The sequence below is a fragment of the Sceloporus undulatus genome, chromosome 8 (assembly GCF_019175285.1).
Source record: "Sceloporus undulatus isolate JIND9_A2432 ecotype Alabama chromosome 8, SceUnd_v1.1, whole genome shotgun sequence".
Classification (NCBI taxonomy): domain Eukaryota; kingdom Metazoa; phylum Chordata; class Lepidosauria; order Squamata; family Phrynosomatidae; genus Sceloporus; species Sceloporus undulatus.
The window spans coordinates 21017207-21031204 of NC_056529.1; the positions used below are offsets into that span (position 1 = coordinate 21017207).

The 13998-nt window shown below is 44.7% G+C and overlaps 1 protein-coding gene across 3 annotated transcripts in view; it reads left to right on the forward strand.

Moving 5' to 3' along the window:
• ZFPM1 (zinc finger protein, FOG family member 1) overlaps positions 1–13998 on the forward strand; it is a 101461-nt gene that overhangs the window by 49996 nt on the left and 37467 nt on the right. For all 3 annotated transcript variants that reach the window (XM_042437957.1, XM_042437958.1, XM_042437959.1), the window contains exons 2-3: positions 3661–3798; positions 7789–7884. In XM_042437957.1, coding sequence (XP_042293891.1) covers positions 3661–3798; positions 7789–7884 — 234 coding nt within the window. The remainder of the gene's footprint in view (positions 1–3660; positions 3799–7788; positions 7885–13998) is intronic.

The window sequence follows — 13998 nt, forward strand, 5'->3', positions numbered from 1 at the left end:
AATTTCTCTGTATTCTGTCCTAACAAGAACATCTTGTCCTGAGTAGAGGTTACACATTAGGACAATTATTAGGCACATCCATTTCTTTAAGAGCGATCCATTGTTTTTCATGATCCCCAAAATCAAAGGCATTGCTCTAATCTATAAAGCGCAGGCTGGTATTCGGAAATTCTTTGGTGTGCTCCGTCATCCATCAATATGTCAGCAGTATGGTCCTTAGTGCCTCTTCCTTTCCTGAACCAAAGTTGGACATCTAGCTTTCTCTGAATGGGAGATTAATGCTGTGATTACTGCAATCCTTCTTCCTTGGGGATTGGGATCCATATTGAGCATTTCCAATCTGTGGGCCCTTGTTTAGTTTTCCATATTGGTTGACAGATTTCACTTTGATGACAATTAACAGCACCTGAGTAGTTTGCTCACTTGTTGTTTCTGCATCACAGGCTTTCAGCTAGCATCTTCCACCTGTTTTCAAGGATGTCTGTTTGGCCTTAAGGACTAGAAACTTGCTTTTTAAAGAAAAAGAATAGAAATGGAAGGCTGCATTTTCCAGGTTGATGTCAAAGGTTGGGTACCAGAGTGGGACGGGGAGAGCTTGTGTGTAGTGTAAGAAGGATGCATACTTTTGTGTAAGTCTAGAAATTTTAGTCAAACAATTAACCCCAAAAACCTAGGTCGACTTATCCATGGGTCAATGTAAATACTGTACTTTAACAGTAAATGCTATACTTTACCATGTAAATGCTATCCTTTAAAAGGGAAACATCCCCTGGTGAAAGGCAAGAGTGCAATCTGTCCTGAAAGCACTGGCCTCCCTCTACTCTCTCTTCTATCCAGCCTTTAGTGTGAGCCAAAACGGTTATGGCTGCCTCAGAGGATGGCAATGGCAAGCCCCCTCTGAAGAAACTCTGTGAAGAAAACCCTGTGACAAGCTCGCCTTAGGGTCACCATAAGTCAGGAACGACTTCAAGGCACACAACCACATCTGCAAGGTGAACCTATGATGGGGTTTTCTTGGCAAGGATGTGTCCAGAGGAGGTTTGCCCTTGCCATCCTCTGAGGCTGAGAGTGTAGCTTGCCCATAGTGGGTTTCCATGGCCAAGCTGGGCATCGAACCCTGGTCTCCGTAGTCGTCCAGTGCTCAAACAGCTGTGCCATGCTGGGTTTCCTAGGGGTGAAAAAGCAAAACCCACAACCACAAAGGTTGGGAGGAATGGGTCTGGGGTGTGCATGTGTGTGATGGGGGGTGCCTCTCGCGCACTGTGCGTTTCTCCAGACCTCAGCCGCTCTCTATGACTCCAGGCATGTATATTTACGCTGGGAGAACAAAGGGCCCCATAATCTATACAAAGCAGACAACAATGAGCGTGAATAAAGAGGCTGCCGCCGAAGAGGAAGGCAATTTATTCTAATTCTACTAATTTCAGTTCCAGCACAATTAAAAAGGCTCTGATAATATTCAGAAACAATCGCCGGCTAACAAATCGGTTCGCTCGCTGTAAATGAAACATCGTTAGGCTAATTTTTTCTTTCACGCCTTCACGGCTCTCGGGTTCTGATAAAGTTAACCCACTCCCTCCTCCAGCATCTCTCTGAGTCTCTCCCCTTTTCTCCCCATTTCATCCAGAGGGAGCATCCGCATTGCACAAAAACGAACACTTTCTGGTGTGCAAAAGGGTGCCGTAGTCATTCCTTTTTTGCTTTAAACACTTGTATTCCCATCTCGAAGTGGGCCACAAATTCAGCACATGATGCAGTGGTTTGAGCCTTGGACTATGACTCTAGAGAACAGGGTTTGAATCCCCACTCAGCCATGGAAATCCACTGAGTAACCTTGGACAAGTCACACACTCTCAGCCTCGGAGGAAAGCCATGGCAAACCTGCTTTGGACGAATCTTGCTAAGAAAACCCTGTGGAGTTTATCACACTGGGGCTAATTTCGGCATTGAAGAGAAATTAAAGCGCAGTCTCCAAATTTGCAGTCCTAAACCAGTCATTTTCCAAAGCCCTGCCTTTTTGTTGGCATAATACTGTGCCACAGTCTGGATCTGCTTCAGGATGTCAACTAAATGTTACTCTGCCATACCAACTTGCCATGCTTCCTCCAGATTTCTTACTCTGGGGCCAGAATTAAGTACCCTCCAAATGTCCTGAGTTGGCAAGGACAGTTCCAATGAATCCTCTGCAAAGGAGCCCTGGTGGCGCAGTGGTTCAATGCCTGTACTGCAGCCATTCACTCAAAACCACAAGGTTGCGAGTTCAAGACCAGCAAAGGGCCCAAGCTCGACTCAGGCTTGCATCCTTCCGAGGAGGTCGCTAAAATGAGTACCCAGACTGTTGGGGGCAAATTAGCTTACTTGCTAATTAGCTTACTTGCTGTTCACCGTTATGATCTTTGGAATAGCGGTATATAAATAAAAACAAATTATTATTATCCCACTTTTTCCAACTGTTTTAAAATGTCCTAGTTTCTCTCCATTCCTCCCACTTCCTCTCTTCATCGCCAGCTTGCTTCAATTCCTGCAAACTGAGTTCAAAATGCAAAATCTTGCCCTTCCCAGTAAGCCCAGGCAAAAGCAAACCACTGCAATCTCTACTATCTTGTGCCTTCCCAGTAAGCGCAGTCAAAAGCAAACTTCGGCTGCCTCTTCTAGCTTGTGTCTTCTTCCTCATCTGTAACTCTTGCCGCCTTGACCATACGCTGAGGTTGCTTGGCTGCCTGTGTCCCACTTTTCCATCTATGAAACGTTAGAAGGCGTACTATTATTCCATTAGTGCAGACATTGCACTGCTTCAGTGTACAGTGTCAGCGATGGAACAGGATCGCTGCGCTCCTATGACTCCTGCTGCAAACTGTTGCTTAGCTAACCGTAATAAGACAAAATGGGTTTGCATTGTGAAAAGGGTTCCCTCCTTTGCTCCAGACCCCACTGCGCATAGATAATAGCCGCGAGGAGAAGAGGAAAGGAGAGAGGAATGGGGGAACCTAACTTTGCGCACTCCCATGGACCATAGTTCTCCTCTAGTAAAGATTTAAAGCCTGGATAATTTAAAGCCTGCGTGCAAAAATGAATACAGCCTGCCCTCCACATTTGTAGCTTTGATTTTGCGGCTTTGATTATTCATGGATTTGGTTAATATGTTTGCTCTAGGAATCCTCCAGCATCACTCTATGGTTAGCTTCCACCAAAGTTTGTGCTGGAGGACTTAGAGATTCCTAGAGAGAACACTTCTCTATGCATTTGTAGCTCTTCCAGCGCAATTCTTTGGCCAGCGTCCAGTGGATCTTGACCATAGGGTTGTGTCAGAAGAGATTCCTAGAGAGGTGTTTGCTCGGGTTTAAAAAATAGTGTGTAGGGGGGTATTTGCATTTTTCCCACTTTCACGGGGGTCTTGCACCCCTCTCTCCCCATTGCTTATGGAGGGCCGACTGCAATTACAATAGTCACCTTAGAATCTCAGTAAATCGGAAATGACTTGAAGGCACATAACAAAAATAATAACAACTTTATTAATGATGATGATGATGATTTGCTAGCAGACCGCTAATCTTTTCCCGACCATTAGCTGCATCCTTCTTCATTTGTCGCGTTTTTTAAAAAAAATAATAATCTCTAGAGTGAGAGGAGAACGCCTGATTCTCTGTTTGCTTTTGCCAGGCTCCATTGGTGAGATGGAGGAAGGAGACAACGCGCCCTTGGAGGACAACAGCCAATTGGAAAAGGAGGGAGGGGCTTCCGACCGCGACGGCGAAAGTTCTGTGGAAGGCGATTCGTCCAGCTCCCTCTGTAGTGAAAGTGAGTCCCTTTGGCGCAACTTCCCATAGACTTTCAACACTTTTGCACCATAGACTTATAACACTATGATTCTTCTTCTTTGATTGCAATGTTTCCATTTGATGGAGTCCTAGGATTTGTAGTTGGGGCAGAGGTACTTAGAATTCTCTCCAAGAAAGCTCCTCCATTGCCTCTGACCAAACTACAAAGCCCGGGATTCCATAGGAGGCAGCCATGGCCATGGGCAGGGAACTGTCTAATTGAAATTAATAATCGTAAGCCGTTCTGATAGCCTTTAGGGCTGAAGAGCGGGGTATGAATACCATAATAATATTTTAAAACAGTCACTGTCATTATTTATTTACAATCACAGACCCAAATGATAGTGTTATAATTTTGTAGTGCGAAACGCCCCCTGACCTCTTAGGCAGAATAACCCTATCAATGTTTTTCCATCTATCTTGGGGAAAACAGCAGTTTGACCATGCTCAGAGGCACTCTTGGTTACTTCTGTTAGCCCAGTGCCAGGGTCCAGGGACTGGGAGGACCGTAATGGGAAAGTTGCAACATTTGGGGCTGTATTGGTGTAGTTAAAAAGCAATGAGGAGAGATATGATAGAGGTATATATCCCAAAGGCACCAGATCCCTTCTGTTCTTGGAAGCTAAACAGGGTCAGCCCTGGTTAGTACCTGGATGAGAGATTTCCAAGGAATCCCAGATGCTGTAGGTTATATTTCAGAAGAAGGGACTTGTGAGGTTTCCTTGCCTAAGAAAACCCTATTAACAATTCATGGGGTCACCGTAAGTTGGCAGGCAAGTTCAAGGCACATATACACACACATGAAAAAATTAGGCATAGTGTGGCGAAAAAAGATAAGGAGAAGTTTTTCTACCCTTCTGATGACACTGATAATACAGGATTCCATAGCATGGAGCCATGGCAGTTAAAGTGGTGTCAAAGAGGATTATTTCTGCAGTGCAGATGCAGCCATGGCTACATGCAGGACCTATATCTCCTGATACTGGCCTGCGTTCTACCTCAAGACAGGACTTTATTCATTTCTTGGTGTGTCTGGAGTTTATCACACGGGACGGATCCCATGCAGAAACTTGATTTAAAGTGAAAAATACCCTATAAAAGTGGGTTGTTTTTCACACCATTTGAGGTTAACCGAACAGAAATGAGAAATAACCCGCAATAAGTGGGTAGTTTTTCAAACGACAATGAGAAATAACGCAACATTAATCCAAACGCAACCCAAAAGTAAAAAGGAGTGTGTTTTGTCGACTTTGCATTCGGATTAATGTTGTGTTATTTCTCATTGACACCAATACATCTGCAAAACAATGGATTCTGCAGATTTAAAAATCCCTGTTTCTGCATGGGATTTAACCCGTTTTGCCTCCCAATTTGCCTCCGTGTGATGAAGTCCCCTGTCTGCCTCCACATCTCCTCCCAGTTGTGTGGGTCGAGACTTGGAAGTTGGGCCTTGCAAGGTGTTTGTGAAAACCCAACTGGCTCCACTGGATGGTAGACTTTGAACCATCCAGTTGTTCTGCTGGAAAGAAGGAAGCAGAGGTTCCTTTATCTGATCCTGGTGCTCTCTGCAAAAAGCCTCTGCCTGGGGGTTGGTTTTGGGGGTCGGATGGGGCCGCCATTGTGCGCATGTGTGTGCGTGCGTGCGCGTGTGCGTGCGTGAGAGGAGAGTGCCAAAAGCTGCCGTCTGAGCTGTGCACCTGGCCCTAGCGTGCCATGATAAAAAGAGGCGATAGCGCACCGGCTGCAATAACCGCTGCTCCCCCGTGGCCCTTAGCGAGAAGCTTTCAGCGAGGATGGATAACAATCAATATGCCAGCCACTTTGATTTATAGCCAAAATAATGGGACTTTTATCCCCGGCGATTGATTTATTTGATGTTAATCATCACTGCCTCCCCCTTCACTGGGCACCCCCCGTTATCACCTGTATTAATAATGGCCAATGGCTGGTGACGTCACCCATCGGCCTCCTCCCCGGTTCCCTTTATGGCGCCCATCGATTGGACCGCCTCGGTTATCTGGTCCTGGACGCAAAGGCAAACATGCACTCTGGCCGCTAATCTCTCACGCTGTCTTTATGCAGATAGGCTTATCGGCCACATCTCAAACAGCAGTTAATGGGGAAAATAATTGTCCATCAAGTTGCTGTGAGTACGCCGTGGGGAGACTTGTCCCAGGAAGTTGCTTCTCCTTTTTTGCATTGGACAGATGGAGAGCGGCACCAGGGTGGGAAGGAAACCACTCCTGAGATGTCTGGGAATGCCCAGTTGCTTTGGAGGCAGCTCTTGGCAATCTTGGCTAGTGTGCTGTAATGGTTTGAGTGCTGGTCGTTGGGAAGCCAGGGTTCAAATCCTGGTTTGGTCATAGAAAGCCACACCCTTTTGGTCTCAAAGGGAGGTGAGGGTAATCTTGCACGAATCTTGCCACAAAAACCCCACGGCAGGTTCGCCTTACGCAGCGAAATCTTGTAGTTGAGCCTAACTGAAAGAAAGAAGTTGGCAGCATGAGCATTGGAGGACTTAAGTCTACTTCCTCCAAATACATTTGGTGAGTGGGAAAGCTCCACCAAAAAACGTTCACCATAAGAAGGAAAAGACATGAAGGCACACAACAACAATAACAACAGCTACATCAACCTAGTACATCCGAAGAAACCTACCAAGAAAACCCCATGATAGGGTTGCCTTAAGAGTGACATATGATTTGAAGGCACACAACAGCAACAATAACAATAACAGGTACATCAACCTAGTACATCCGAAGAAACCTGCCAAGAAAACCTCATGATAGGGTTGCCTTAAGGTTGCCATATGACTTGAAGCCACACAACAGCAAGGTTAGCAAAGCTGAAGATTAAATTTAAACAGCATGGATGGGGGACGACACATTTTAAAATCCGTTGACGCCAAATTGTGAGTCTTGCAAAGAAAACCCTATGATAGGGTCACCATAAGTCAGAAACGACTTGCAGGCACACAACAACAGCACATCATCCAGGGATTGGGGGTTGCATATGGCCTTCAAGGCTGTTTGTTCATCCCTCATTTTCCTCCTTCGGTTGTCCTTTTTCCGGCCTAAAAGACCAGCCTTGGGTGAAAGGTGGCATTTAATAAAGTAAATAAATAACAATAGAGGAGGATCCAACCATTTGAAAACCTTTTCATAAAGTGTTCTAGGTGGATAAAAAGAATTAAAAGTAACAGCTTCAACAATAATATGAAAGGGGAAGGAGGAGAACACAAAATGACACATAAAACCAACCAGTGTGTGTGTGTGTGTGTGTGTGTGTGTAATTGAATGTGTGTAATCTGAGTAATTTCTCTTTCGGTTTTAGAAAGTGGCTTTTGTTGGTGCGGAATGCAACCTTCTTAAAGGAGTAAATCTGCCTTGAGCTTTAAAAAAGAATAAAGCACATTGTATATTGCTTTTCCTTGCTGCATCTGTATTATACAAATGAGTTGTTGGGATGTATTTAAAGCATTCGAGTAGGGAAGAAGAAGAAGAAGAAGAATCTTTCAGAAACAAGGCCAGACAAAATGCGGTCGTTCTTATCTAGCAAGCTGCTCTATAGATTGGCTAACTTATAGATCCTGGATCCTTTCCATGCGTGTCAAAGTGTGTAAGCCTTTGGGTTTTGAATTAAAGAAATGAAACCCCAGTCTCCTTGCTCTTGGTTTTTCAGTGTCAAGTGAGAGCTGGATCCATTCACTGAGGTCCCTTTCTCATGAAACCTGTGACTGTTTTGCTTTGGGCCGTAGCTGGAGATCAATGGCGTTCAATCCTTTCCTAAATCAATCCCGGCTCTTAGAAAATAGCCATGTCACTAGCCTAGTCCTCTTCTCCCTAGACATGTCCATTTTCTCTGCCCTAAGACCAGACGGAGGACCAAGAGGACGTTACCCACCTGCCAGCGGTATCTTCTTTGTAAGTTTTGAGACATTTTGATTGAGATCTTGATTCTGCCATTTCAGGAGCCGAACCCAAAGAAAACTCAGAGAATCCAATGGAGTTGGAGAAACAAGAGATTATGGAGAAGCCTCGGGACCTAAAGCAGTGGAATGGGCCAGGTAAATCCCTTTTCTCTAACCTTTCCTGCCTATGAAATTGATCCAAACTGTATGACAAAAGGGCACATGTTGGGCATGTGAAGTAGGGTACTTCCTCTAGTGCCAAAATTGCCACATCTCTATGCAACCCAATGTTTGTTTACTTGAGGTCTATATTGGCAGTGGTGACCCAAAAGAGCTTCTAAGGAGACATTTTAAAAAGAGACAACCTTCAGGGTTTGGAGTGGCTCTCAAAAATAGCTTTCCAAACAAAAGGGTGCAAATTCATAGCAGTGGCTGGTGACATGGCTGTCAATGGAGGATAGTTAACTCATGTTGGGCTTTCAGAACTTCAAATAGGGCCAGCACTTGGGATGTTTCCTTTAAAGTTCTGGAACTAAAACCCAGAGAGGGGAGCCACCTGCTTCTACTAATTAAAATGTCAAGATATATTGGGGTTACGTTTTGAAAAGTTGTGAATAAGGATTTTTAAGATACGTTGGCCCTCCATTTTCGCAGGGGATCCCCCCCTGCAAAAATGGAGCGTGTGCATATTTGAGCCCCATAGGTGGGATGGGGTGCATCCCTGGACGCACGGCTCGGGTGTGCCGCACCATTGAAAATAGCGGCGCCCCCCCGCGGATATTCAAGGTAGCAGATTTCAGGTCCATGAGTTAGGAGGGGCGACCATATATATATATATATTGATCATGTTAACAAAGGGTGAATAATGTGGAAAGGTAGGGGGAAAGCCCCTTGGGAGACCTTGGAGGTCTGCATTCTGCCATTGCATTTGCTCCCACAAATAAAGACCAATTTTGGCTTAACCCCACCCCTGCACCCCCCATGGAACAAGGGGGCATTTCCAACATGTTTTAGGGTCATCCTGGTCCCATCCTGGAAAGCAGGGTGTATATACTTGTGTGTTTGCCATTGGACTTTCATCCGTAAGCCAAGCAGGTGGTTGGGGAAATAGTTGGGCGTGCCAGTCTCCATCTGTTAATGGAAGAGTCAGGGAAGGTGCGATGATCTGGCAGAAATCATTGGCTCAGTTATGCATGAAGTGGGGCAGGTGAAAACTATGGATGATACGGGGGGGAGAGACCACAGCTCAGTGGAAGGACACCTGGTTCCTAGGGAGAAAGCCCCAAGTTTAATCCAGGCATCTTCCAGACAGAATTGGAAAAGAGCTCGGCTTGAAATCCTGGAGCGACTGCCAGTCAGTGTGGACAGATCTTGAATCGCCACAGACTTGGAACAACAGCTAGCCGACAAGCATGTTCCTGTTTCAAGCCTATATCTCTAGCATTGTGTTGTATTTGCTCATGTGCAGGGGTACACAAACCCCTGTAGTGTTGGCAAGTGTGGTCCCCATTTAACCCTCTCTGACACTCAATATGGAGCAAGGAGGAGCACCTTGCTTCCAGACTAAAAATGCTATCAGTTGGGGTTGTGTCTGGTCTCTGAAAATCTTCCACCATCTTTCATCACTCCTTCTCTTGATTCAGATTGCACCCAATGCCTTCAGTCCTTTCTCTATTCTTTGGTCTCATTCCCACTTACAAAAAAAGCGGTTTGCGGTCCGAATCAACATCAGCGTCAAAAAGATATGCATTAAACGGGTCTTGCGCATGGGCCCCCTTGCTGAATCGCTTCAGCGAATCGATTTAAGAGGGAATCAGGACCCTCTTTTTGCGATCCAGTTTAAAAGGTAATGGAAATGAGGCCTTTGTTTCCAATGTTCGGTTGCTGTAAAGAATGGCTGCTCCCCGCAGGGTGTTTTGCAAGGAAAGATGGGAAGTCAACGAAGAGCTAAAAACCGAAAAGGAAAATGGAATAGAGGATTAGGTAGTATGAACTTGTCTATATGTTATCCATGAATGCCTTTTACGCTATGATGTAATTTGTCATCATGGATTGCAAAATTGCAAAGGCAATCTCTGTCCCTTTCCCCCTCTCTGCAGCAGAAGTTGCCTGTGAGCAGATTCAGAAAGTGTTTGGTGGCTGCTTTCCCCGTCTGTTCCCAGCCCCCTTCGCTGTCCAGGAAGGGAAATGTGTGTTCGCAGCCAGGCTGATATCCCAGCCCTTCCTGGATGCGTTGTCCGGAAATATATCAGCAGGACTTCCCCATCTCCTCCTTGGTTATCTGCTCTCTCCTGCCCTGGCCCTTTGCCCTCTGCGGACGGATGTGAGGCCCGTCTGCTCATCCTCTGATTCTCAACTGGCAGCCAGGCTCCTCACTCTGGATCCATGCCATGGTGCCCTCACCGTTCCCCTATGCATCTCGTCCCCCGCCCCACACTTTTCAACCATCCTGGAGAAGATGAAGACCCCTGCTGATAATGCACTAGAAGTAGATGTAACATTGAACGGGATTTGTGTCTCTGGCGCTCTACCACCCTTTGACCCCAGATGCTCCAGCCAGTGGAGCCAACCATCAAAGCTGGCATGTTTTGTTTGGTGCAAACTTGCTCAGGCTTCAACAAAGTGCATAGAGCAGTGGTTCTCAACCTGTGGGTCATGATCCCTTTGGGGGTCGAACAACCCTTTCACAGGAGTCACCCAAGACCATCGGAAAACACATATTTCTGATGGTCTTAGGAACCAAGACACCACAATTTTATGGTTGGGGGTCACCACAAGATGAGGAACTATATTAAAGGGTCGCAGCATTAGGAAGGTTCTGAACCACTGGCATAAAGGGTAGCTTCAATATTTAAATATTTAAAAGGTGAATCGCTGCTCCTTGGGGTTTCCAGGAAAGTGTAATTCATCTTCTGTTGAAAATGGATGGTCAGGGACCACAAATATAACCTTATAGGCCCCATGTGGCCCCAGTTCTGCACTTCACCCATTAAGTATGGAATCTGGGACCTGTTCTGTGCATGTCCAATTACAATTTTTATCATATCATCCCTTCCATTTTTCCAAGCCACAAGTCAATTTCTGGCAATTTTGGATGTTGTTTGGCGTTAGGTATTATCATTATCATTACCATTATCATTATTGATGTACAGAGATCTTGTAGCACCTTTGATACTAACTGCAAGAAAGAAGTTGGCAGCAAGAGTTTTCATAGACTAAAGTGTACTTCCTCAGATGCATCGTCGTCATCATCATCATTTCAATACTTTACAAAGTAAAAGACAAAATACATCATAGCATAAAAAAACATTCACATGGACAACATATACATAAGTTCATACTATCTAACCCTAGTCTATTCCATTTTACGTCCTTTTCAGTTTTTAGGTCTTCATTGACTTCCCATTTTCCCCAAGCTAGCTTCCTCTAGTCTTAGATGTCTCTTTCCTATCATCCACACCATTCTCTTTTATTCCCTACACTACATATCCATAATACCATATTATACAACATGGAACTTGAGTTCTTCATCTAACAAAAATACATTTTCTAAACAGCCAATCATATATTGTATTAGGGAACCAGTGTGGCGTAATGGTTTGAGTGTTGGCCTATGACTCTGGAGACCCATGTTCGATTCCCAGCTTGGGCATGAAACCCACTGGTTGACTTTGGGCAAGTCACACTCTCTCAGCTTCAGGGGAAGGCAATGGCAAACCTCTTCTGAACAAATCTTGCCAAGAAAACCCCATGATAGGTTTGCCTTAGGGTTGCCATAAGGCACACAACAGTGACTGGGCACAGCGTACAAAGGAGTTGGATGTTGCTTTGTTTTTAATTTTGTGCTACAGGGAGAAAAGGATTGCAAATATCCCCCCACCTAGGAAGGATAGCTGCTGCAGCAAACCTTAAATGGACAGTCTTGGTTGCGACAGGGCAACTTCTTGTGCTTAAAGTATTGCTTAGCACCATGGTTTGACGTTAAATTGCTGGAGAAGTTGGAATGATTAAAGTGCTGTGGAATATTTATGAGATCAATTTGTCGATTCATTCATGGATTAATGCATTCAATCATAAATCATAATGAGTTAAAGGACAGGAACCTTGCTTGCCGTTGCTCAGAAAGACCACCATTGAAATGACACAATTGGCACACCGCTGTTGAAATTTTTAACTAGTTGGTGCAGGAGGAGGAGGGGCGGGCAAATTAATTTTTAATCAACTATTTCCAAGCTTTGGCATAAAGCGCTTATTCCTGGCACCTTTCTCTATATCAGGCGACACTCCCAAAATATATTAACTGAATTGTTTGTTTCATGTATATTACATTATATATGCATTTACAGTAAGCATATGTATTATACGGTGGGACCTTGGGGTTTGGTTCCAGGACCTTCTGTGGATAACAAAATCTGTGGATGCTCAAGTCCCATTAAATATAATGGCAGAGCAAATTGGTGTCCCTTATATAAAACGGAAAATCAAGGTTTGCTATTTGGAATTTATACTTTTTTGGAATATTTTCAAGCCGTGGATGCTTGAAAAAATCCAGGGATAAGGAGGGTCGGCTGTATATGCATTGTGTATTATGTATGCATTTACAGAAAGCATATCCATGTTGGCCATATAGCAAAGCGGAATAACATCCAAAATGCACAAAATAGGGATACCTCCCCCCAAATGCAGAAAATACATGTCGCATGCTTTTGCTCTATGAGGCTGCAAACAAGTCCTGGGGCCGAGCCCGGGTTCAAATTCTTGAGTCCTAAAAGCATGTGGTATGGGGATTGGGGGTGTCGTTTGTTCCCTCCTTTCCCCCTTCTTTCTGTGCCTCCCCCAACCCTCTTTTTGCTGGAGTTGGTTATTTGCATTCTTTATGTAAAAGAGATTTTTATTATCGCCGCTGTGCAGCCCATCTCCACTCTGGTAATTGGAGTGATATTAATTTCTGTGTGGCTGGGAGTTGATGTGAGTCCGGTGATGCTTTGGCGATAGGCTTTTTCCTTTCTCTGCTAACCGCCGCGATAGGGCCTTCTATCAGTCTCCATGCAGGCACTGCACTTATCAGGAATGGAATGGGCAAAAAGAAGAAGAAGAAGGAGAAAAAGGAAACTTTGAGCAGCCTGAAATTCTTTATCTGGCAGGATCCGCCATGTGTCAGCATTGGCAGGCTAGGAAGATGCTGCCGCACGGAGACCGAGCGGCGGGTGGGGTTCGGAGTTGTGCTTTTCGCCTCTTCGTCTTCTTTGTTCCTGGGTTGCTGCTGAGTTTTGTCCCTTCCGGACCCGAGGGAACCATGGGCTCCCATCTCAGTGGGGCAGTGAATCCACTCCACATTTCAGTTCATATTTTAAAGGGGTTATCCAAGGTACTGAACCCACTCCCTAAAAATACAAGAATGATAGAATCCTAGAGTTGGAAGAGAGCCCCAAGGGCCATCCAGTTCAACCCCATTCTGCCACATGGGAAGACACAATCCAAGCACTCCCAACAATTGGCCATCCAGGCGTCCAAAGCTGCTACTTCTTATGGCAGTGAGTTCAACAGATCATGCTTATATATGAAGAATTGTCCTGTTTAAGCACAAAGGAGCAGCTTCGGGCATCCAGGTGCCTGCGTCGTCCCAGGTAAAACATTTGGGGATAGCATTTCTATACAGCCCTAATTGGGTCCTAGATGGCACCAAACAACACATAGGGCCTCAGTCCCATTTAAGGGTGTAATGCTTCGCTATTTTTCTTCTCTAAAGGAAAACAGTAGTAATTTTAGTTATCTTATTCTTGCTTGGATAACTGCAATTTCCTATTTGCAGCTGGAGACTGATTCTGCACAAAATTCGCACGAAGCATTTTTGCATAAAAAACGACATTTTCTGCACAGGAAACATCCTTTCTTATGCAGAAAATAATAATATTTCTGCACAGACGTATAATTTTCTGTGCAGAAAATGCTGTTTTCCGTGCAAAACAACCGTGCGTGAATTTTGTGCAGATTTTTATCAATCCCGGTCTTTTTTTTAACTCATTTTTTGGGTATTTTGACATTTTCTTTCTGTCCTATTATTCCATCCTATTATTTTAATCCTATTATTACTGCTGACTAGAGCAGACCATTGACTCCAAATCAGATCTATGTGTGTATCAACTCACCAGTTAACGATAGCTCTGCTGTAATTAAAACTCACCAAAAGCATTTTGGCCATGGATGGCTTGATGGCTTTTACCCCTTTAATTCTGGTTCTGTTAAATAGCCTTCATTCTCAGCTAAGAC